The 26468-nt window shown below is 48.3% G+C and overlaps 1 protein-coding gene across 1 annotated transcript in view; it reads right to left on the reverse strand.

The window, feature by feature from the left end:
• GCFC2 (GC-rich sequence DNA-binding factor 2) overlaps positions 1-26468 on the reverse strand; it is a 338027-nt gene that overhangs the window by 50626 nt on the left and 260933 nt on the right. The window contains exons 15-16 of the mRNA XM_086926254.1: positions 19251-19317; positions 9911-10057 (exon numbers count right to left, since the gene is read on the reverse strand). Coding sequence (XP_086782380.1) covers positions 9911-10057; positions 19251-19317 — 214 coding nt within the window. The remainder of the gene's footprint in view (positions 1-9910; positions 10058-19250; positions 19318-26468) is intronic.

Raw genomic sequence — 26468 nt, forward strand, 5'->3', positions numbered from 1 at the left:
ATTAGCAGTACAGGATTTTAAGTAATGCCATCATCTCAACTCAACTGCATGCGCTTAAGAATGGAGTCAGTAAGACTGAATGCCATCGACAAATGATGCGAGGAAAGCACTTTGAAATGTGTTCTTGAGTAGTCTTGATGACCAAGGATTGATAATTAAAAATGATAAAGATAGAAAGGCAATGGTAAAAATGAAAACAGACAATTTTAAAAAAACTTAAAATGTGAACAAATGGCATCTAAGTCACATACGATGGATGAGGAGCGCGGGCAGGGGAAGAAGCAGGATGAAACCATGCACGTCATGCAGACAGGGGGCGAATGTCAGTGTGGAGGGAGGAGGGGAAAATTGATGCTGCGCAGCGCTATAAACCCAGCTCGCCCGCTGGCTAATGTGGTTAGCATAGTATGTGAGAAGAAAATGGCAGGGGGAAAATGGAGCGCTCAGCAGTAGTATGGTACAGCAGCAGACAGGGCTCCGGGCTAACGAGGAAGTAACTAACTGCACCCTTTTAAAAGCCATCTTTAAAACAATATCATCACATACTTTATAGATCATTTTGTTGTTCTTTTGAGCTCTCTTTTAAGCATTGGGAGTAGAGATCAAATTGAAATAAACAAGTATTAATTCACTTACTGACTCAGTGAGGAACTGACTGACTCATTAAAATTCCCATCGGACTATCTAAATGTCTAACTTGCTCGCCCATCATGATTTCACCATTGCTCTGCCCATCTATCCCGATGCACATTCATTTGCCACGGATTGTGGTATAAATTTTAATCTAACAAACTGGTGTCGCTTATAGAGTTCCTAATAAAATGTTAATTTAAGAAACAGTTACAACAAAAGAATGACACAAGAAGCCCAGTGTATTTAGTGTAAAAAAAAATAAAGAAAAAAAAATCGCAATAGTGCTCTAGACTATAGAAGTATGCTTTTTAGGACGTCACAAACCAATCCACTTCCCAGGAACCTGGAGACGGTAGCAGCAAAATAATCACACACAGAGTACATTATATTCACTTTGCTTCATTCTTTCATCTCTTGAAGCACATGCTCAAGTTTTCTAACCATTAGGCAATTTTTGTTAAGACTTGATCTGGGCACACAGGAGTGTTACTCTTCCCCATATCCCCCTCACAGCAGCAACCGTCCCTGTTCCTGTCGCAGGCTTGGCTGCATGTGGTTGGTTAGTGTTTTTGCACCCTTAGCACGCAGTATAAACCCCTAGTACACAGAGGCAATATCTGCCTGGAGCCGGAAGGCTGGTAGTGGCACCTGGCGCAAACACGGATAATAGCGTCTGGTTCATGCGACAACAGACTCCCAGCTGGACAACTCTGCGGAGAGGCCTTATTTGTGCTGTGTCAGTGGAGGCGTCTACGCCGCTGAGCCTCGCTGTGTGTGGTAAAGTGACTCAGGGCTGGGCATAGAGGCTAGGAGCTTGGTAGCATAACAGTTGACTTTTGGGCTGGGTAGGTCACTTACTGACGCAGAGCAGAACAAATTCCAACACCGCCATCTGTAGCTCACAGAGCGCTACTACACAAGACCTTTGTTAAGGAAACTGGCTCTACGCGGCCACTGTGCTACTTGAAAGTCTTTTAAATATAAAACATTTTTAGAAATGGTTCTACACTGAATACTCACAGAATTGTGGGCAAGACTTTCTAATTAATACGCTCCAAGCTTTGGAAATTATGACTGAAGAAAATTGCGGGCACTGGCTGAACTCCAATGCCGCCAGCTGCAATAGCTGAGTGGCCAACTTACATCTCCTGAGACAATCCGGTTGCTGCATGGAAGCAGCACCTCTGGATTGGCTAGAGCGGGCAAACGCAGAGACCGAGGAGTTGCAGCTGCAACCCGCCTGCCTCGCTAACACTGGACATAGGAGAAGCCTCAAGTGCGCATGTCGGGTTGGAAGCCAAAAGGTACCCATCCTACCAGACGTGCACTTTACTGCAAACCTGACCTGCTGTGAAGCCCCAACGCCTGCTGGGCCCTATCCTCTCACTCATTCCGATTGGCACCACCAATAAAACCATTGTGGTCACTGGCCGCCCGCAGTAAAAACAACCCTAAACAAAATTATTTAGTACTGGAACCAGGGGGCAAAATATGCAAGGGGGCGACGCTCCAGCGCCCTGATAGTGCAGCCGCCCCTAGGGAGGAGCAGCCAAAGGGTTTGGGCATAGCTAGCTTGGATAATCAGTAGGACCCACCAGTCATGATCAGTGCTCATATGTCTGTCTGATAGCAAATGCTAATCTGACCCCCTACTTAGTGCATGTGCTTCTCCAAGTACAAGGGTCAACCAAAGCCTCCATAAAGGCAAAAGAGACCGGAGTAGAAGGCTCAAACTGAAGGATGGTCCACAGTGCTCAGGGCACCTCGGCTCAAGATTCGTAAAGGGCTATAAAGAGGAATACTAAGCCAGAAGCCAGTTTCATGAATGTAAAAACGAGCAGCTAGATGTTAAGGAACGCTGCTTAAGCTCCTTGGGCCTTTTCTCCAAATTGTCTTTCCACTTACCAGATGAGTGGGACCAATTTAGTTTTTTGTACTCATCTGGAAGAATTAGACACATAACTTGGACTCCTGCTTCACCCCAGACACCATAGATAAAAGGTTCTGTGAGTTTAAGACAGACATCTGCTTCCAAAACGTGCAACATGGTTTGAAGCTTGTACTTGTTGGCGACGAGGTCCCTGCCCCATTGCCAGAATAAAGTCTATTTATTTATTCGTTTTAATAGAAAACTGATCTTCGAAATCGGTAGGAGAATATTTCCGGATCCACGCCAAAGGGCAAAGAAATGAGGAACAGCCATTAGCGTATATGAATGTAGGTGGTATGTGTATCGCGCAAACTTAGTTGAAAAGGCAGCAGAGCACTACACAAGCACAGTCAATGAGTGATGGGATAAATAGCTGGTTACTTCATTAGGAGGTAGTATGTTTTAAGAGGTGTGTCTGCAGGTCTTTCCTAAAGTGGAGCTGCCTTTATGAATACGAGAATGTTGTTCCAGATCCGTGATGCAATGATGAACAAGGCCTGCAACTGGTTTTCAATTTTTTACACTTGAGTTTCCAGTCTGATGATGGCCAGGCTGTGGATGTGCCAGAGCCAGCAGAGATGGTGAGCTTGTACCCATGATAAGCAGGGGTGGTGCTCATGATGGCTCTGTAAATGATGCAGCTGGTTTTGACAATGGTGCGGGCTGACAAGAGGAGCCAGTGGTGTTCCATCTGGATGCGAGTAATGTGATCCTATTTCGTCTGGTTCTGTATGAGGCATGCTACAGCGTACAGGACGCACCTTAGGGTGGCAGTGCGGCGTCTGGGAGGTAATGTTAACATAGTGTTATCCCCATACAAATGCAATAGAGTTAGAACAAAAGTTCTGGAGTAGTTTTCACTTTCTTTAAAAAGAGTTGGTACCAGACATTCTTTATTTTTTGTTAATGTGTTCCATGAAGGGGAGGCTCGTGTCCAAGGTAAATCCAAGTAACTTGGAATGTCGTCATGTCTGGGGCAGGCTGGAGTCATGCTAGAAGCCAATGGTGCCTCCTAGGAGTGTGCAGAAGAGTTTCTGGATCTAGCCTGGTGACTGAGAGGGTTTACAAAATGTGAGGAATCTGTGGATACAACTATTTCTCAAGAAAGATCTTTTAGGGCTGAAGCAATGTGGTAATATGGTAAAATGTTCTAAGGTTGAGGAAGAGTTTTGCCACATGATTTTGTATACTTTGGAGTTTTTTTTAAATATTTTTCCATTTACAGAGCTGATATAGACAACAGTGCAATAACCCAGCCATGACATTGCTTAGTGTAAAAAGTAGGTAGCAATACATCTACATATTTAGTGCAGACGCTGTATTATCTGTAGCGCTAAGATATGGTATTTATGAGGTGCTTCTTCCGTTCAAAGAGATAATGTTCTCAAATGACAGCACAACAACTATATTTACAAGTATTTTATGGTCAACAATGTGGCAGAAAAAGAGCACAGTGTTGAGAGATAGCATCAAGTGATGTTACGAAGGGAGGAAAGCAGGCGAAGAGCAGCAGGATGGCCAGGATATAAGCAGCTGGTCAAAGACTTGTGGAAAACAGCTGTATTTTGGTCATGCTGGAAGGACATCTGGATAGAGGGATTGGGTGGAGACGTCTTGTTTGTAAAAAGAACATATGTTACCAAGAGAAGGATGGAACTGAAAAACAATTTAAAATACAAAAGGTAAGACGAGTTAAGCTGCAATGCCTTGAGTTTATTTGTAATAGGATAGAGGTGGATGGAGACATGCTGAAGGAGCATTCCAGGAGCAACCAAGTAGGGGATGCATTCTAGGACAGAAGGGAAATTTAGCTAAATCCATTTATTTTGGGGGAAGTGGTGGGAGGTATCCTCAGGAAGTTCTTTCTTTTTCACACAAGCTTCTTAATGTTGTCAGATGTTCTGACTCAATACACGGTGGCAGGGTAGGACTTTGTGAGAACTAAATCAAGGCCCGATATGTCTTAATATATAAATCCCCAGAATACTTAGGTCTACTTTCTTTTTCACATCATTGCGTGTGTGCATTAGTGTAATATGCTCTTTATTACAAACGTTAAGTGTAGGTCAATACCGTTATGTTCAAGGTCAAAGTAGAATCCTGCAATATAGTCCAATGTTGAAAACAGAAGTAGTACCCAGATAAAAACACAATCAACAACCAACCCTCACTAGACCAGATCTCCTTCAAGAAGAGGCTTGCTAATCTATAAACAAAAATGGCAGACCCAGTCGCATGTTCTTGTCTGTCAAGTGTCAAAGCTGACCTTTAAACTTGACTCAGTAAATCTCAACACAAAAGAGGGAGTCACAGTACAACATTAAGTACACTGGTTCTTTGCAGATCAAACCTAGACTCTAGAAAGTGGCTCCATGCTGCATCATATTTTTTGTTCTTGAATATATCATAGAGATCATAAACTAGACAGTGTGATAGCTCAGGGAAGCAGAGCAAGTACTGCCGACATCTGTTATAACCTGCATATCACACGGAGGAGTACCACAAGGCATACTCAGTGTTCCAACCTTTCAAAACAGTTAACATGAATTCCAGTGAGTTTCGTTATAGTGTCACCATTCCATACAATTACAATGTGGTACCAGAATATCGTAGTCAGACTGCAGTCTGACAAATACTTTATCCACGTTATCATTTATAAAAACGTCACCCCATTGGAGTCAACAGACAATAAATAACCAATATAATATTCTGTCTATGATATTCTGGCCTACAACTGCTATTACATGAAAGAAAGCTACATTAGCAAAGACAATGTACAACAGTTCATTATTACATTGAACTGACAATCTGAAATGAATAAAATATAATGCTGTGATTAAAGCAGTCTTGCAATCTTGAAAGTTCTCCTTTAAGGAAGCTTTAGTCATAGGATCATGCTGTAGCCACCATTATCATTTGGCCAATGTAGTCTGTGTTTTAATTTTCCCAGCTGTTGATTAAACACGCTGTGATCGTATAGCTATCGTTTTGTTTTAAAGTGGAAAAGGTGCTCATCAGTATCCCATAGCAATGTGCAATACTGGTTGTATAGTTTGTAAGGATCAGCTGAAGACAACAACAGTAACTTCATTTAGGATAGATTTTAAAACGTCTCTGTCAATACTGCCCCAATCTCCTAACGTATGTTTACGTTTGTTGAGCTCAAAAGAGCCCCAGTGAGAACTAAAATGAACAGTCACATGGGTTGACTAAATTATTAGATTTATAAAACTCAGAAGCATGTGAATACATTATATCCACCCACATATACAGGTCTAACACACACTAAACGTCACTGGCTGTCAAATGAGAGTTGAGAATTAACATGGGAAAATAAATCCCAAAGCTGAGAAACTTAGTCCAGAAATCAGTAAACCACTGTTCTTACTCAAGCACATTGTCAGCTGGTGAAACTGTAGCAGACTGAGACACTTCTATAACAGCTGCTTATTCTACAACCAATCAAACTGCAAGAAGGTATATTTCTTTATATGATAAATAATGTTGTGAGGTCAAGCATTCCCAGAGGATTCAACAACACAAATGAAACGTCTGAAATGTAGACTAAAAGATGAATCTGAGAAGCATGCATGCTCTTGCTACAGATTTGGCCTTATACAATCCTGGTATCCATCAACCCAATAATATATAATACATAACAATTTTCAGTAGAACGAATTTGGAAAATATAAGCCTGTAGAAGATTTCAGATTAGCAGGAGATATTTATTTAATTTCTGGAACTAACTGTAGGAAAACTCTTTCAATGACACCCATGATGGTTATATAAGATAATCGTTAAGGTATCCTTGTGAGACCAAGCCAAGTAAAATTTCTGAAAATTAAGATGCAGGTAATTCATAATGGTGGTAGTTTTCTCTTGATCAGTGGTGTATCCTGAAGAAGTTATTCCAACAACTCTGCAAATTTAGGCCTTTCTTAAGTTCTGTTCTAAATGTAACCATTTGTTTTGGAGGCAAGACAATACAAAATATATTAATGTAAAACATTTTTGTGCAGCAGTGCACGCGCAGATCGCAAGACCTCTAGTAATTGAAAAACAGGGTTTTGGAGGTAGCCTAGGAATCGCACACGCTCGTGCGTGTGCTTTTCCTATTGTGCTACCCCATTGGCCTTTGCGTGCGTCTTATTCTTAAAGACTGCACGCAATTGGCCAGAGGCGGGCGCATTGCTCCGCCCATGGCCTATTGGTGTCTATTACGCGTGTGGTGCGCGTAATAGACACCATTAGGCCATGGCTCGCAGTGGAGCGCGCGCGCTTGCATCACTCACGGGCTTCTGTTTTTTTTTCAAGCGGAAGTGAAAGTGAACGCTTTCTCTGCCGCTTGTTTCTTTATGTTTCAGCACTCTCGCAGAGTAGGTTCTTTTCAGCTAACTGCCTCATGTACTTCTCTAACTCTGAGTCCTTCCCACCTTCCCTGATCTGAGTTGCTTGCCCCCAAAAGTCAGTGTCTGTGACTGCTTGCCCCCAACCACCTTCCCTCGTCTGTCTTGCTGCTTGTCATCACCCCCTCTCTCTGTCGTCCATTTTGCTGCTTGCCCCTGCACCCACCATTACAACATAAAAAAACCCACTAAGATACAGTCACTGCTGGCCGGGTCATAGAGATTTTTCCCCACACCCTCTGTTGCCTCCCACTTCCCTTTGTGTTTCCCACCCTGTCCCTCCAAGTTGCCTTGCATCCCGCCCTCCCTCCCACCAGCAATAACCAAAAAAGCACTATTGACTGAACACCACTGGTCGCTCCATAGCACTTTTGAATTTGTTTTACATTTTACCTTTCAGCCATGCTGCACAATATCCGCTGTGCTGTACAATATGCCTAACCAGTGACAAAGCCAATAGCTATCGTCTCGTAGGCAAGACCCATTCACTTTTCCAATGCTTTTTTATTTTTATTGAAGCTCCCCTTTATGTACAGAAGAATGTCGCGCCCTGCACGGCTGCGGCTGAAGGGAGGTCCGTTATGTCCCAGCAGAGTTGGCTTAGCGAGTTAATTCCTTGCTGTTCACGTTATTTACAGTGTTTTAAAAAGATATAAGCTGAAGTATTAAGTGCTGTGTGAAAGCACAATTACCATTGCAGGGTCGAGTGGCAACTGCAAGTCCCTAAAAAAAGTGTTGGTTTCTGACATATAACAGCACATCACACGTCCATTAACGCGCTGTGATCAATTAACGGTGTATATACATTTAGCACTGGTAGCTGGCCGTCAATCACCTGGTCGAGTTAGCTACAGTCTAACTCTCTCCAAGAGGACTGCTCCAGATCCTGGGAGGAGAGAGCATGTGCGCTTCAACCAAGCCTGGCTCTAAATATCAGCTGTCATGCGAGGTACCCGACTATAGAGGAGCTGGCCCCTCAAAATGGAGCATCACAATGCAGACCAGGCTGAGTCATTTGAGTTCGTGAGAACACCACATTACGACTCTCCTCACCTTCTTGACACACACCGACCTCGGCGGGCTCCCTCGGCTTCTCATGAAGTTAACCTGGGGACTTCTCCGTGACCCAGAGATACCACCTCCCCGCACAGACCTGCGCAAAGCAAAGCTCTGCATGCCGTGCATGGCAGGGGCTGGTGCGAGGTAGAGTTAGCCGTCGGAGTCAGACCAGCCCTACATGGCTGCGTCTAAATTGCGGCTTTGTTGTTTTTTCACCCCTTCTTAGCGCCCCTGAAAATGTTCTTTGCCTCGAGTTGTGCCTCTGGTTCATATGATGTGATTTTTGGTGCATTTGTGAAAAACATATTCCTAATAAACGTTTCGTGGAATACTCCTTCAAACCAATGCAATTATGTCTTTTTTTTGTTTCACACTTCTTTATTATTGTTTTTCTCCTAAAATACAGAGACAATGAAAAACGGAAAACAGCAAAAAAACTAAATTCAATACCATAATCACTGTTTCAAACGTTAATACACTGTGTGAAAATTGAAGAAAAGCTAAATAAAGCCGTGGTTGGGCAACGAGGGAGGATTTGTATATCTAATATTAATATAATGGATCTTACAAAATACATACACTAGGAACTTCTATTTTTATAGCGCTAAGAACTGACGTGTGGGAGGAAGAACTATACGGAAACTATACTGAAACATCATTTAACTTTTATTCTTGTTGTTTTGACGTGTTTCGCTTCCTTTACCCTCATTCCACTGTCGGTGTGTTCTCGAACAATAAACGCCGTCAGCCTGTCAACCTAACGCCTATAGGTTGTAAACAAATATTGGCTCAGGTGTAATTCGTTTAAGTTTACACACAAGTTCCAAGTTAACATAAAAGCACCACCTTTTATTTCATGCGGACTGTTGTGCAATTATTAAAATCAAACTAGGCTCAAACAGAGAGAAAGGAATAGCACAGCGCATCTCCAAGGGCATTCCCTCTGAACAAATTGTTAATTGACTGCGTGATGTGCGCGCCTACACGTGGTACGTCAGCATTAAAAAGTTCTTAGCTGCTGCAGGAATTTGAGCCTCTAAAGCAGCTTAGCCCTAAATGCGTTTCTGAAGTGAGACTTTGGGGACTGGGCTTTCAGGTTGAGCATGTTGGCAATGCTAATGCTAATGTTTGTTTTTCGTTTAAAAAATTCTCCGAGCAGTAGCATAACTAAAAAAATAAATTCCACTAAGCAAGGAAAGGGTGCAGTATCACAGGCTGTTTCTAGGTGTCCCTGTGGAGTTGTAAAGGGCCCTTAATTAGCCACATAAGGTACTGTACATTTAATATAATTTTAAAGCGAAATATTGCAGCTCAGCATACGTTTCCATTTATTTTTATTGGAAGTGAGATTTTGTTAGCTTCCGTTTAACAAATGCACCATTGTAGTTTATTTTAAATGGATTTTTTAAAACCCAAGCTAGCAAAAATCTCACTGTAAAAAAAAAACAAATGGAAACATATGCTCAGCTGCAATTGTCCTCTTTATAATTGCATTAACAGTGCAGTATGTTATGTCGCTAATAGACAACTCCACAGGGACACATAGTAACAGCATGTGGTACTGCATCCTGTCCTTCCCTTGTGGAATATGTTTTAGTACCTGTGCTACTGTTTGTTAAAAAAACCATTATCCTATACCTATATCTCAAAGTTTGTAATGCGAGACCTATTGCATTGCAAATGCTTGTTTATATTGCTCCTGGAGGGAAAACAGTTTGTTTTTGAGAGGAAATAAAATCATTTGCTAAATTTTGCCCTGTTTTGTAAACTTTTGTCAACAGCAATTCACACACCAGAACCACTAATGAAAATTACATCAAATTCCTAAAAAGGGTGGGCTTGTCTGAGCACAGAAATAATTAGCAGGTACATTGGCATTTACCTTTCTGCATTTTTCAAGGCTATGAGGCCCAGGCGGTGCATTGAGGAGCATCAATACGAGATATCGATTTAACAGCTTGTCCAAACTAAGCTCCCGTAGTGCATGCTCTTCTACCAAACAGTCCCATTGAAGGATATTACGAAATAGCTGAAATTATAATAAACAACATTTTACAGTACAAACAGGCTAAGTTTTGGTTCACCAGCTACGCGAAAACAGTACATTAATCTCAAGAAATGCATTTCCCACAACAAATGTACCGGACGTGTCAGATCTAGCGGCATGTGAGGCTCTTAATGGAATAGTGCATAGGAGGGGATATTTGTCTCTGGCTTCAAACATATAGCTCAATAAGAAGAAACTTACTTTTCAGGAGTAATACAGTTTTACTTCACAATGGAGGACCAAATTCAGCACCATGAGATAAAGGCTGGGACAGTCAATTCAGCAGGTTAAAACAGGGGGAAAAGTTTGTCATTCTGAGTATTTAAAATGGTCAAACACAAAAGGTGATGTGGGGAATGCGTGCAATAAGTTGAAGCACTGGCAGTGGTTTGTGATAACATTCCAATGCACTGTTATTTTGCTCATCAGGCCACCTCATTTTTGACCATTGTAAACAGGAGCTCAGAGGGAAAAGACGCAGGTTACCCTCCGCTCACATCTATTTATCAAACAAACCTGCTCTATATCTAATAGGATGTCTCGAACATCACCTGCCTCCTTTCCTGGTGAGGATACTTACAGTACACGACGCCTCTGCAGTACTAACAGGGTGTTCCTATTTCCTACCTAAAATGCTGTCTTTGTCTCCAACACCCATTCCAAACACTCTCTCAACTAAAAAAGTGTTGCTAAAAAAGTGTGTGAAAAGTGGCAAGGGACCTCACGGAAACCTCACCAGGAAGGGAGGCAGGTGATGTTCGAGACATCCTATCAGATATAGAGCAGGTTTGTTTGATAAACGCTTCAGTTTGGAACCAATCATATGCAAATCTGTGTTCACCCTACTCTAAAAGGAACAGTCGAGCCTGAACTGCCAGGCCAGGTCCTTCTTGAACCAGGACACAAGCAACTCAAACAGGATTCGTCCTGATTGGAGCTCTCCTGTTAGGTATTGCTTGGTTCATTGGCATAGTAAGCACAGGACCAACGTCTGGGCACACTCTTGACCACTTATGGCAGTATATCAAACACACAAAAGGTGGTGACAGGAATTATTGCAATAAGTCTAAATGCAAATGCTACTTACCAGTATGCATCTGTTCTTGGCATGTAGGGCTGCTGACATTCATATCTGTGCATAGTCCGCCACCTAGTGTTGGGTCCGGATGATTGCACATTGTTGTCCTGGAAGAGTCTTCGAAGTATCACGAGATAGGTGGCTCCTCCCCTGGACTACAGTGCGCATGGGCATCGCCTCCATCCCCAGATTGTTTTTAGCCATTGGCAGAGATGGAGTGAAGAATGTGAGTGATGACCATGCTATGAGCATATGTGTATATATGAATAAATACTGCAGCTGCTACAGGCGCCGGGGAGGAGGGTGGGCGATATGAATGTCAGCAGCCCTACATGCCAAGAACAGATGCATACTGGTAAGTAGCATTTGCAGTTCGAGGCATGTGGGCTGCTGAATTCATATCTGTGCATAGAATACATAGCAGTCCCTCCATTATCTGCGGCCGCCCGTGCCAGCTGCAGCAGTCTGAAAAAGCGTTTTTAGAACAGCCTGACCAACAGCTGCCTGCTGTTTGGAATGCACGTCTACACAGTAGTGCTTAGTGAAAGTGTGTGTGGTAGACCATGTGGCTGCTCTACAGATATCTTCTAAGGGAATGTTACCTAGAAAAGCCATAGAGGCCCCCAACTTCCTGGTGGAGTGGGCCCTTGGTGGGATAGTGAGAGTGCGCTTAGCTTTAGCGTAACAGATCTGGATGCACTTAACTATCCACCTAGCAATCCCCGCTTTGGAGATAGCGTTTCCCTTGTGGTGCGTGGCAAAAGCAACAAAAAGCTGTTTGGTTTTGCGGAAATCTTTTGTCCTGTCTACATAGTACATTAAGGCCCTTTTCACATCAAGGGTATGGAGCATGCGCTCCGCCAGCGTCTCTGGGTTTTGGAAAAACACCGGCAATTCAATTGTCTGGTTTATGTGGAATTGTGAAACCACTTTGGGTAAGAATTTAGGGTTAGTGCGGAGCACCACCCTGTTAGCATGTACCTGGAAGAAAGGTTCTTGGATGGTGAGCGCCTGCAGTTCGCTAACCCTCCGTAGCGATGTAATAGCTACTAAGAACGCAACCTTCCAAGTTAGAAACTGGAGCTCACAGGAGTGCAGTGGCTCAAAGGGAGGACCCATCAGCCTTGTAAGAACCACATTGAGGTTCCATTCCGGAGCTGGTGGGGTCCTTGGTGGAATGACCCTTTTGAGTCCTTCCAGAAAGGCCTTGATAGCAGGGACCTTAAAGAGTGACAGGTGCTGCCTATTCTGAAGGTATGCTGCCATAGCAGACAGGTGAATGCGGATGGAAGAGTACGCTAGATTACATCTATACAGGTGAAAAAGGTAACAGATGATGTTTTGAATAGAAGCGTCTAGCGGGTCAATGTTGTGGTTAGCACAGTAGATGACAAACCTCTTCCATTTAGCCGCATAACAAGCTCTAGTAGTGGGCTTCCTTGCCTCCCGAATGATGTCCATGCAGTCAGAAGGAAGATTAAGGTAGCCAAACTCTAGGACTTCAGGAGCCAGATCGCCAGGTTGAGCTGTTGCGGATCTGGGTGCTGAATGTCGCCATGGCTCTGCGTCAGAAGGCTGGGAGTGAGATGAAGCCTTTGATGCGGTACCACGGAGAGTTCCAGAAACGTGGTGTACCATGGTTGGCGAGCCCACGTCGGAGCAACCAGGATGAGAGTCATCGAGTGCTGCCTGAGCTTGCGTGCCACCAGCGGTATCAGAGGTGCTGGGGGAAAAGCGTACGCAAATCTGCCTGACCAGTTCATCCACATCGCATTGCCCTGTGATTGGGGGTGTGGGAACCTGGCGGCGAAGCTTTGGCATTTTGCGTTCTCCTTTGTGGCGAACAGGTCTATCTCTGGATGACCCCACCTTTGGAAGTACGGTTGGAGTACTGATGGATGTATCTCCCACTCGTGCATCTGATGGCTGTGCCTGCTGAGCAGATCTGCCATTTGATTGTCCTTGCCCGGGAGATGCTCCGCCATGAGGAAGATGTTCCTCTGAATGGCCCACTTCCACATGCTCTGAGCCAGATGAGACAGCTGCGGAGAGTGTGTGCCTCCCTGCTTCTGAATGTAGTACATGGCCGTCATGTTGTCCGTCCGGATCAACACGACCTTGTTGCACAGATGTACTTTGAACGCCTTTAAGGCCATGAAGATTGCCATCAGTTCCAACACATTGATGTGCATCTTCCTTTGCTGTAGTGTCAATAGTCCCTGCACAGTGTAATGGAGTACATGCGCTCCCCATCCCTGGAGAGAGGCGTCCGTTGTCAGGATAATCTGTGGCACAGGCTCTTGGAATGGTCGGCCCTTGCAAAGGTTTTGTGGATTCCACCAATGCAGAGAGTTGTATGCCCGACCGCTCACCAACACTAGGTCTGTCAGTTGCCCACGAGCCTGAGTCCACTGACGTGCTAGGCACTCCTGAAGCGGGCGCATATGTAGTCTCGCGTGCGGGACAATGGAGATGCAGGAGGCCATCATGCCTATCAACTGCATGAACACCTTCGCGGGAAGCGAGTGTTGGGGTCTGAATCGTTGGATCAGCGCCTGGATACTGGCGATTCTCACTGAATTCGGCTGCGCAGTGGCTGCCAGAGTGTCGATTGTCGCGCCCAGATACTGTCGCACGTGGGCGGGCTGGAGATGGGACTTTGGGTAGTTCAGAGAGAATCCCAGATCGTGCAGGAGATGAATGGTGCGTGACACGTGGTCGACGCACTGCTGCTCTGTTTTTGCTTGAATGAGCCAGTCGTCCAGGTATGGAAAGACGTGGACGTGCTGGCGACGTAGATGCGCCGCCACAGTCGCCAGGCATTTTGTAAATACCCTTGGTGCTGTGGTGACCCCGAACGGCAGGACCCTGAACTGGTAATGCTGGTCTAAGATTGTGAATCTGAGATACTTCCTGTGGGAAGGATGCAGGGGAATATGAAAATAAGCATTCTTCAGATCCAGCGTAGCCAGAAAATCCCCCTGCTGAAGCAGGGGAAGCACCTGCTGCAACGTGAGCATATGGAAGTGCTCCGAGAGGATGTACCAGTTCAGGGGCCTGAGGTCCAGGATCGGTCTGAGTGATCCGTCCTTTTTGGGGATCAAAAAGTACAGGGAGTAAACCCCTGTTCCCCGCTCTTGCAATGGAACGAGCTCTATCGCCCCTTTTTGCAGCATAACGAGAACTTCTTGCTGCAACAAGGTCAAGTGCTCGCCGGACATAGGACGGCTTTTTGGTGGTATGTCCGGTGGAATGGATGTAAGCTCTAGACAGTACCCGTACTGGATAAGGGACCTCACCCACCTGTCCGTGGTGATGGCCTTCCACGCTGGCAGGAACTGCTGGAGTCTCCCCCCGACCGGTGTTGTGTGGTCGGGGGGCAGTGACAAGACGTCACTGTTTGTTGGTGGTGGTGGACCTGGAGCCATTGTTTCCACGTCCTCTGCCTTTGATATTATTTCCTCTGTAACCCCCTCGACCCTTGTTGTTATATGAGGGTTGGGTGTTACCCTTGTAGTATTGTGTGGACTGGGATGCCTGTCCCCTCGTGGTGCCTTTTGAATTTGAGCGGCGAAAGAAACCACCCCGAAACTGCTGACTTTGTAAAGCCCCCATTGACTTGGCAGTTTCGGTGTCCTTTTTCATTTTTTCCAGGGAGGCATCCACCTCAGGGCCAAACAAATGGTCAGGATTGACTGTTTGAGCCAATAACGTGGTTTGGATGTCGGGTTTAAACCCCGAAATTCTGAGCCAGGCATGGCGTCTAAGTAACACACTGGTATTGATAGCTCTTGAGGCTGTGTCTGCCACATCCAGGGCACATTTGATGGATGCATTTGTAATGAGTTTACCCTCCTGAATGAGCATCTCTCCCGCCTCCTTGTATTGGTCAGGCAAGTGTTGCAGAATGGCCTCTAATGTGTCATAATGTGCCCTATCATAACGTGCAAGCAGGGCTTGGGTGTTAGATATTCTCCAGATGTTTGCTGCCTGCGCGGCAATGCGTTTGCCCGAGGCCTCAAAGATCTTCGACTCTTTGTCTGGGGGAGGAGCGTCACCAGTAGTCTGCGAATTCGCCCTTTTCCGAGCGTTGGAAACAACCAAGGAGTCCAATGGCAAGTGTCCCTTGATATAAGTGGGATCCGTGGGCGCCGCTTTATATTTCCTGTCGATGCGAGGGTTGACCACCCGTGCCCGGGTGGGCTCTTTGAAAACCTCCGGCGCATGTTTCAGCACCCCTTTAAGCATCGGTAGCGTTTTGACTTGCTTTTCGGCTACCGAGAAGGTGTCGATTAAGAAGTCCGCATCCACGGGGTCCGAGTGCAGCTCGACGTCATGGTTCGCCGCAGCTCTCTCTATTAAGGCATTGAAGGCCGCCGAGTCCTCCGTCGGGGACGTCTTGGCGGCGAAAAGTTGAGTGTCCTGACCCGACTGCGGGTCATCTGTGTCACCTCCTGCGGCCCAAGGCACATGCTCCTCCTCCGGATCCGAGTACGCAGGGTAGTCGTACTCGGCATCTTCCTCGTCCGCATCAGCCACGGGGGAGTGCGTCGGCGAGTGTTCCAAGGCCTGTGGGGACACGGGCTCCACCAGAACCGGAGAGTCCTCAGAGTACTTCTTGTTCTTGAGTGGGATCTTAAAAGGTTCCAACGCCGGCTCCGACGTAATCTTACGTTTGAGGAGCGACAGTTTCCCAGTGTTCGCGTCGATGAGTACTTCACGACGTTCTTCCGCCGCAAGCGGCTGGAGCCGAAGCTTCGACACCACCAAGGCAGCTTTCGGCGTCAATACCTCCTTTGAGTGTCCGCCCTGTTTAGGCGCGAAGGCCTTCGGCGCCGACTTGGGTGGAAGGGTAAAACGAATGGGCGTTTGCTGTTTAGCAGTCTTAGGTGTGGGTTTAGGCACTACAGTGTCCTGATCGGGAACCACAGTGGACTGTCGGATCCGCTGGAGGGATTCCCCCACCTTCTTTGAAAAGGCTGCCGAGGGCTGAACCGGCTCGAGCGACCCCTCTTCTCCGAGAGCCTGATCGCCGGTAGGCTTCTTCTTCGGTGCCGACGCCCCATGGCTATGCGCGCCGTCGTCTTGACGCCTTTTCGGAGCCGTCTTCGGGGCCACGACCCCTTTCGGCGCCGACGCAGCCGCGTCGGAGGCCTTCACCTTCGGCGCCGACCCAGAGGGCTTCGGGTCGGCCATCTTGGCGTGACTCTTCAAGTCGGCCATTTTGGCGTGGCTCTTCAAGTCGGCCATTTTGGTTTTTGTGGAAGTTGACGCCTCCAGAGCCTTCTTCACCAACGCCACTTTCAGTTTCGGTTTCGCATCCGAGGGTGTGAGACCAGTTGGCTTCACTTTCGTTTTCTTCACGATAAGTGATGGCTTAGAAATGTCCGTGACCGGGCCCGTAGGCGGGGACGTAGGACTTATAGTTAGATCTCGGGTAAGGCCCGAAGGCGATCCCTCGACCTGGGCCGTATGAAGGGGAATAACCCCAGAGTCTGATTGGGGAAGCTCGTCCTCCGAGCTATCACCCATCGTAGCAAAAACCTGATCGTCGTCCCCTACCTCGTCGGTGACTTCGTCAAAGTTCTCCTCACCCGCGTCGTAGGTCTCACCCTCGGATGCGGGATTCGAGTCCGAACCTTGCTCGTCGTCTTCTCCCTCGACAGATTCTTGGAAAATGTCGTCTGGCGGGGGTGCCGAAGCCGACAATTGAGCCTGTAGCCGATTTGCCCGGCGAATCTTTAGAGTCTTCTTACTTCGGAACTTCGAACACGCCATGCAGGTGTCTTCGCGGTGATCGGGTGACAAGCAGGTATTGCACACGGGGTGCACATCGAGGTGTGAATATTTAGAATGACACAGCGGACACTTCTTGAATGGAGTCCGCTCCATAGCAAAGGGTGTAGTGTAGGCCCGTCCGCGCCAAAGCACGTGGAAGGGCAGTAGGAGATCGGAGCGGAGAGTCAGAAAGAAACCCGCACGCAACTATACCGACGCCCAGCCTAAAGACCTTTTGGTCTCGAGTATAAGTTGAACAACCAACGGTTCCGACAGAGGGAACCGAAACACATCCGAACCCAATGGCGGAAAAAACAATCTGGGGATGGAGGCGATGCCCATGCGCACTGTAGTCCAGGGGAGGAGCCACCTATCTCGTGATACTTCGAAGACTCTTCCAGGACAACAATGTGCAATCATCCGGACCCAACACTAGGTGGCGGACTATGCACAGATATGAATTCAGCAGCCCACATGCCTCGAACCACTGGTAATCACTCACCTCTTTCTGTTGCCCACTAAGCCATCTCGGTTTGTGTGATTGAAATAACATGCTAAATGGCCAAGAGTATGGCCAAACATGGGACCCTGCTCACTGTGCCATAGGATCCAAGCTATATCGAACAAACAAGACTGAACAAGGCCTAAACTGGATTGGGGTTGCTTGAGTTCCCTTCTGCAAAGGGCCTTGACTGACAGTTCTGAATGGACTGTTGCCATGAGGAGGAGGGTTAGTACTGATTTGCATTCGGTAGGACTTTGTCTAGAGTGGCACAGTGGGTTGGAATGCTGCCCTGAGTAATTGCAAGTGGTTAGACCATTTGCAAGCATTCCTTCCATCACCTTTTGTGTGACTGATATTCAAAATGGTCTTCTGGTTGAATAGCATTTGGTGGTTTTAAGCTCATGAAATATTCTTACAATGTTCTGGTCATTCTCAGTAACAGCAGGTCAACAAACAAGAACAACAATTAAGACACAGAGGTAATCATGGTTCCTGCTGTGGCAACACAACCTCTAATGAATCAGTAACTTTCTCCGGCACCCACTCTGCCCAGTGGCACCCTGGTGGTAGTTTATCTCATGCTACCCCTGTACCTTTTAATCTAGATAGTTTGAGCAGACTTTACATAAAGGCAGCAAAATTACTCTTAAACAAACTGCAATCTTGTTGTACAGATACAAAGACTCCATTCCTTCCAGTGAAGGAAATTCTAGAATTAGAGTTTGCCACCTCTCAACTACTCCATTTGTCAAGGAAAATACTTTAATACCCTCAAGAGGGAATTACAAGATAAACAGCTTGAATGCTCTAGCACCATCCTCACTAATCCATGTGGTTCTATTTTAGCTCACTGAAATATATATATCCTTTATAGTATGGTTTGCCACAAGGCAAAGCGTAGGGCACACCTGCTCCTCTGCAGGTGGTGACTTCATTTCTACTTGGATAAGTCCACTAATTTAAAGTCCCCCAAATATTTCAACTGTTACTGAGCAAGATTTTGAAAAAAAAGGGTGGGTTGATATTAAAGGGAAAAGAAAAACATTTGTACTGTAGTATAGAACTTCTTTCTAGTATCTTACAGTGCAGGCACTTTTGCCAAGCAGCAACCAAACAGGCAGTGTCCAGGTGTAATGTCACTTGTTTCAAGCTCTATCCGTCCACATCTCTGCCGCAAAACTCGTACTCTACCTCACACACTGCACCCACATCATACCACACCGCACCTCAGGAAGCTTCACTGGCTCCCCATTCACAGGTGCAGCCAATTCAATCTTCCCATGCACACAAACTAAGTCCTACACAGCACAGGACCAGAATGCATGCACAGCCACATACAATTTCACCAACCAAGCAGACACCTACATTCTGCCTCAATCTCACTTGCTCACATCTGCAAAAGCAAAACTGGAGGTTGCCCATTCTCCAACATTGCACTCAAGACATGGAACAACTTCACAGCCTCTCCCTCACTTCTTGAGTTCCGCAAGAAGCTGAAGACCAGGCTCTTCATATAAGCACCTTCAGCCCACACACCTTGCCCAACCCCCCTGGATACCCTCTCGGGGGATTAGTAAACTATACAAATCAACATAACATAACCTTAGGTCATCCTTTTTTACCCACAAACTGCTACGCAATATCATTTAATAGGCAAAGTCAGTCAAAACTGGAGGTTTATTGGGATTTGTCCATTTCTTTGGTATCATGAAACAAAGAGCAAGATGTCTTTCAGGCAGGGCTCCTTTATAAAAACTATGCAACAAATTAAAGTTAGAGATAACTGAGCCAAACCAGTACCATCTGATACTTACATTCACTGCTGTCCAAAACTGTCTTTCTTGGAACACAGAATGTGGGGATTTGCTATCCTCTACAGAGCTGGCCAAAGAGAACAAAAACATGTAATGTTTGTGAAATTCATACAGGCTTCAAATTATGCACAAATGTTTCATACGTTTCCACTTAGATAATATTGAAAAAACACATTAATTCATTAACAATGTATTTAAACAATATCCAGTCTTCAAGCCATAATCTCTTGTTAGGAAATATTGGGGCATATATGGCTCAGCCATGCTTTGTCCAGATTCCCAACCTTTTTAGAATTTTAAAAGAATTCAAGGAGTTTACTTCTGAGCCTGTGACTATAGGAGATACCCATAAGTACTCACATGTGTAAATGTGGCACTTCAGTGCCATTGCCCTCTACCTTTTTGTGTGGGCATCAGGGTCCACCAGACATCTGGGCGTCTGGCTCAGTAGGAATGTGAATGAACTCTGGAAAGCCAATTTTGGTCGGGCGGTTGATTGGCTGGAGACCAAGATACCCATTTGGCGGCGCCTACCTCTATCCTTGGCGGGACGTATTGCCATCGCTAAGATGGTGGTGCTCCCGAAATTTTATATATTTGTTTATGAATATGCCTGTTCCTCTTACAGATCACTTCTTCCGCACTCTCCGTTCCCTCATCATCTCCCTTGTCTGGGCAGGGCGTCAACCCAGAATTGCGTATTATATCCTCCCGCTTTCCCTTACGTGAGGCGGGATGGGTGCCCCGGATTTAAAATTATACGCCCTCAGTGCCCAGGCCAGCTTCCTTCACTTCTGGTTGCATCCAACGCCATTCCAGCCTCACGTGGCGGTTGAAGACGACTTGGAGGCCCCCTTACCCCTACAGACCGTGGTCTTTGCCCCTGCCAAGCCACCATGTGGAGAAATAGACACAGTGGAGATCCTGCGCTGGGCTTGGGACGGTCTTAGGAAATATTCGGGCTCCAGCTTGCTCTCCGCCGGGGCCATGGCTGTCGCATACCACCCGGCTTTCCCCTCACTGCACACGGTAGAAATGGCTAAAGGCACATCTGGCATGGGTCTGGCCACTTTATCTGACCTCTACCCCCAACGGCAATTTCTTTTCGCTGCCGGCCGAGTCTGGCCCAGTGGACACACTGCTTTATTATCATCTTAGAACGCCCTGCCGGGAGTTGGATACCATGTTCCCGCAGCCCCCCTTTTGATGGCTGTCCTCGACCTGACATACACTTCTTTCTCTCCTCGCAAACTGGGCTCTAGACTCTATGCCACCACACTAGCTGCCTCCTCAATAACTGCTGATCGCGCCCGCATGTCCTGGAGCAAGGACTTAGGCATCGATCTATCTCAGGAGGACTGGCTGTACTGTTGAAAGCAGACCAAACTCTTATCTCCCAACTACTGCCTGCTCCTCATACATTTCAAATATTTGCACCGACTGTACAGCTCCCCCGCTCAGTTATTTAGAACGGGTCTCATCCCTAGGGATAGAGGTCTCATCCCTAGAGATAGAGATCTCCAGCGGCGGACTTCGCTCACCTTGCCTGGCTTTGCCCTTTGGTCTCTACATACTGGCACGAATTGTGCACTATTACCAGAGAGATAACGTCCTCGCCTGTCTTGCCAGATCCACTGACCTGCCTACTCGGCTTGGCAAGACACTGCCCTGATGCCTCCCACCGACTCACAGCTATACTGCTCATTCTCGCGCGTCATAGAGTTGCTCTACATTGGGGTCGGAGGCCCGTACCCAAGGCAAGTGCTTGGCTTGAAGATGCTGCGTAGTGTCTGACACTTCTATCAGAATTTTGTGAACTAACACCAGTTACTGGCGGCCGCGCAATATCTGGGGCCCTCTTGTTTCGTATCTCCTCTCCCGGAATGCCTCTCCCTCTGCGACCTCTCCTGCGCTCCCTGTCGGCACTCCGCCCACGGCGGCCGCCGGTGCTGGTTCATGGGAATCTTCCTTCCTCCCCCTGCTCGCTGCTGTCCTCTCGCGACCCTCTCGCCTATATCCCGCCCCGTTTGAGGCCCCTTGCTGCCCTCTCATGCTCCGCATCCTGCAACTTTCCCTTTCATTCCACAATGTGCCGCTATTGTATCCCTGCCTTCATGCTGTTCATGATTGATGTTTCTATTTCTTCTTGTCCTGTGCCACAGTACTACCTGATTACCTTGTAACCTGATGTGCACGACTTTCAATAAAGGTCTTTGGAAAAAAAAAAAGTGCCATTGCCTTCGTAATTTTTTCTTCGTTTTTTTCCACAGAAAAATATATTCCTCTGTAACAAAGCATTCTTAACTAGAACATGGCGGCTGTTATCTGAGCTGCCACTTGCGCCCGGAGCACTCGTCTCCCATCTTGACTATTCCCACCTTACTGCCTCACCGCTCGTAGAGCCGCTGGATCATTTCTTCTCGAGTTCTCCTCCTTTACCTGCTGAATTGCGACTGCTGGGGATTTGCTAGGGAAGTCGGCGGCTCTCCATTTTTCCTGCCAGTCCTGCTGGTCCGAGGCCACCCTGGAGCTCCGGAGGGGTCGCAGAGCAGTGGCTCGCGGGCTCCTCCATGTCAGTGGAGGCAGCGTCAGCACCAGCCATTACCTCGATTCACCGAAGCGTGACAGGGCTGAGCAGAGGAAACAGCAGGACCTGGCTTCAGCAAACACCGCTATTTTGGAGTTGGTGGTGCCGTCGGTGGAGTCGTCAGTGCAGCTATAGAGGGAGCCACAGGTACTGGGAGCCCAAAAGGCACATGTTTGCACCTTAGCTCAGGTGAGATCGGCCTCTGCTATTTCCACTATGGGGCGGAATAAAAAAGGCAAAAGACACGGAGGCCACCCTGAGGCCTGTTAAATTAAAATTGAGTGCAAACAAATACAAACAGCCCCCTAAGAAGCGGGGAAGAGACGGCTTGGGTAAAAATCAGGGCTTGGGGGGGGGTCCCTCTAAAGCAAAGATATCTCCCAGCAGTTCTGCTTTTCAAACATACCAGGTTAAAGGCCGAAGCATTAAGTCTGGGAGGCCCAAATGTAATCTCCCTGACACTAAAGTTAGGATCACCCCTTCTCTACAGTCCTACTTTAGAGTACAACCAGAGGTATTGGACATTGCGAAGCAAGGTGAGGTCCCCATAAGAGGGTTAACAGGGCAATCTTCAGTAAAACCAGTTCCTGCTAGCATGGAGTCCGTTGGTAGCCCGCTTCCCCCTGCAGTAATACCAACTACTGTCATTGGGAGTTCGCTAATGGTGGGTCCTGATGAAGTGATGCAAAAGTTACTTACCTTCGGTAATGATATATCTGTAAGAAACAGTAGTTAGTATTAGATTCCTTACCTTAGAATACCCCCAGGCGCCGGACTGGATCCGGAAACTTCTGCGTAGCAGTACCCTTGCACGTCGGTAGGCGTCGTCTGCGGCTCCGCGTCAGTCGTCGGCGCCGGGATGACGTCGCCGGAGTACTTAGACACCGCGCTGGCGTCAGTTCTTAAACACAGCTTTTTCCGCGCCAGAAACGCAGAGCCATGATAAAAACCAACACTGGTGCCATGAAACTAGGGCCCTGAAAGGGGATGACCTTAAGGCTACATATCGGTTCGCAGAACGGGGAGGATGGGTGGGGCGGTAACTGTTTCTTACAGATTTATCGTTACCGAAGGTAAGTATCTTGTGCATCTGAAAGAAACGGGTTAGTATTAGATTCCTTACCTTAGAATAGATACCCCAGCAATACCAATCCCGGTGGTGGGTGTGCGAACCAATGATACCACCAGAAAGTCCTGGAGAACGGAACGGTCGAAAAAGCCATCTCTCCGGACTTGGCTGTCCAGGCAGTAGTGTCTTGCGAACACGTGCAGCGAGACCCAAGTAGCAGCCTGACCGATGTCCTGTAAGGGGACTCCCCGGCCCAGGGCAGTAGTAGCCGCCGTGGCCCGTGTGGAATGAGCACGAAGCCCCACAGGAGGCTCCTTTCGAGCCAAAGTGTAACAAGCCTTGATGCACAAGACGACCCATCGAGAAATGGTTCGTTTGTGCACCGCCCGTCCCTTCTTAGCTCCCACGTAACCAACAAAGAGTTGGTCATCCACCCGGAACTGGCGTGTGCGATCCAGTTAGAAGGAGAGCACACGTTTAGGGTCCAGACGGTGGAGCCTCTCTTCCTCTTTCGAGGATGCAGAGGCGGAAAGAAGGTGGGCAAAGTGATGGACTGCCGGATGTGGAATGCAGTGACTACCTTGGGCAGGAAAGAGGGTCGCGTCCGCAACACAACTTTGTCCGGATGGACTGAAAGGAAAGGAGGCTTAGAAGAAAGGGCCTGGAGCTCAATCACTCTCCTGGCAGAGGTGATGGCAACCAGGAAAGCGGTCTTCAGAGAAAGGAGGCGAAAAGGACAGTTATGAAATGGCTCAAAGGGAGCGCACATCAGAAAAGTTAGAACAAGGTTCAAGTCCCACTGAGGTATCACGAAAGGAACTGGAGGACACATATGAGTGATGCCCTTCAAAAACCTATTTACAACTGGGGACTTGAACAAGGAGGGCTGATCAGGTAGCCTTAAGAAGGCGGAAATGACCGAGAGGTAGCCCTTCAGAGTGCCCTGAGCAGAGCCCTGCTCGGCAAGAGAAAGAAGAAAGAGGAGAATCTCTGAAAGAGGGGCAGAGAGAGGATTCACAGCCTTTGCTGTGCACCATGCCACAAATTTGTTCCACCTGCAGGCACATACCGACTTTGTGGAGGGACGCCTGGCTGCCAGAATGATGTTACAGACTTCGGGAGGCAAGTCAAATGGCCTCAACTGCTGCCGCTCAATCTCCACGCATGTAAGTGGAGACTGGACAGGTTTGGGTGGAGGACCGTCCCCTGCTGCTGCGACAGAAGATCCTCCTGAAGAGGCAGACGAACCGGGGGATAGACTGACATACTGAGTAGCTCGGGATACCAGTACCTTCGTGCCCAGTCCGGAGCCACAAGGATGACTTGGGCCCGGTCGCGCTTGATCTTCTTCAGCACTCTGGGCAGAAGTGGTATAGGCAGAAAGGCGTACAACAGATTGCAACTCCACTCGCGACGAAAAGCGCCTCCGAGCGAGTGCCGCCTTGGAAATTCCAACGTGCAGAACTGATAACATTGCGCGTTCTCTTCGGTGGCGAATAGATCTAACCAAGGCTCTCCCCACTGCAGAAAGAGACCTTGCGCCACGTCCGAGTTCAGACGCCATTCGTGATCCATCATGCACCGGTGGCTGAGTTCGTCCTCCCTGGCTTTCAGAGAGCCTGCCAGGTGTTGAACCACCAGGGTCACGCCCTGATGTTCCAGCCATTGCCAGAGGCGCAGAGCCTCCTGGCAGAGGGTCCACGAGCCCACTCCGCCCTGTTTGTTGCAGTACCACATGGCGGTGGTGTTGTCCGTGAACACCTGCACTACACTCCCTCGGACAGAGGGGAGGAATGCCTTCAGTGCCAGACGAATTGCCCGCAGCTCCAAAAGGTTGATATGGAGCCGGGACTCCGCCGGAGACCAGAGGCCTCTGATCTCCGCCTCTCCCATGTGGCCTCCCCAGCCCTGGAAGGATGCGTCCGTCACAACCAAGTGCTCCGGTTGGGGAAGGGAGAGGGATCAACCGCTGACCCAATCGTGGTCCGTGAGCCACCACTGCAGCTGTCTCGCAGTGCCCTCCGAGATCAGGACGTGGTCGGACAGGTTGCCTGGATGCTGGCCCCACTGAAACTTCAGGTCCCACTGCAGAGCCCACATCCGCCACCTGGCGTGATGCACCAGAAGGATGCAGGAGGCCATCAGCCCCAGAAGCCGCAGCATCAACCTGACTGAGATCCGGGATAACGGCTGAAAGATGGGAATCAGAGCCTGAATATCCCGGACCCGCTGTTCGGGTGGATAAACCCGAAACCTCGCCGAGTCTAGAACCGCTCCGATGAAGAGGAGCTTCTGAGAGGGGCACAGGTGTGACTTCGGCACATTGATGGAGAACCCCAGCTGGTGCAGGAGGTCTGCCGTCGTCTGGAGGTGGTTGACGACTGTCTGGGACGAGCCCGCCTTCAACAACCAGTTGTCGAGGTAGGGGAAGACTGAAACCCCTAACCTGCGCAGATGAGCTGCGACCACCGCCATCACCTTTGTGAACACCCGTGGGGAGCTGGTAAGGCCGAAGGGGAGCACGGTGTACTGAAAGTGCTCGTGGCCAACAGTGAACCGCAGGTAGCGCCGGTGGGCCGGCAGGACGGGGATGTGGAAATAAGCGTCCTGCAAGTCCAACGCTACCATCCAGTCTCCTGGGTCCAGGGCAGCTAAGACCTGAGCCAGTGTCAGCATCTTGAACTTCTCCTTCCGGAGGAAGCGGTTGACGTTCCGTAGGTCCAAGATAGGGCGTAGGCCCCCTTTGCCCTTCTTGGGTACCAGAAAGTAGTGGGAGTAGCAACCACACCCTACTTCTGGCCCAGGAACGCCCTCGACGGCCCCCTTGGCCAAGAGGGCAGTAACTTCCTCCTGCAGAAGTCGCAAATGATCTCCCGATGCACAGTGGTTCTGCGGTGCCATGGCTGGAGGAGTCGCCTCGAAGGGGAGGGAGTAGCCCCTTCGGACGATCTGCAGCACCCACCTGTCCGACGTGACGCGGAGGAGGTGATGGCGAACCCTGCCACCCACTGGTGTCACATGGGCCTGAAAGCACGGACTAGGAGGGTTTTGAGGCGGATGCTGCGGGGGAAGGTGTGGACTGACCTCGCCGTTGTCCCCTACCGCCGCCACGGCGGTTTCCACGGCTGCCACCGCGTTGGGTATTACCCTGCGGAGCGTGGCTGGCAGCACGTGTGGGTACACCCCTTCCGTGGCCACGAAAGGAGTGAAAGGCAGCCGATTGCTGGCGTGGGGCCGAGAGGCCCAAGGACTTGGCCGTAGCCCTGGAGTCCTTAAAACGCTCAAGCGCATGGTCTGCCTTGTTGCCAAAAAGGTGACGGCCATCGAACGGCATGTCAATCAGTGTGTTCTGGACATCGGCCGAGAAATTGGCTGACCTCAACCAGGCGTGGCGTCTGACCGCCACCGTCGTTGCCATCGCTCTACCCAGTGAGTCGGTGGTATCCAGTACACACCGGATAGAATAACTGGCTGCATCCCGACCTTCCACAAGGGCTTGGCAGAGTTTGGCCCGTACCTCCAACGGACAATCTGGCAGCACTTCCGCGACCGTATCCCACAG

The sequence above is a fragment of the Lissotriton vulgaris genome, chromosome 6 (genome assembly GCF_964263255.1).
Source record: "Lissotriton vulgaris chromosome 6, aLisVul1.2, whole genome shotgun sequence".
Lineage (NCBI taxonomy): Eukaryota > Metazoa > Chordata > Amphibia > Caudata > Salamandridae > Lissotriton > Lissotriton vulgaris.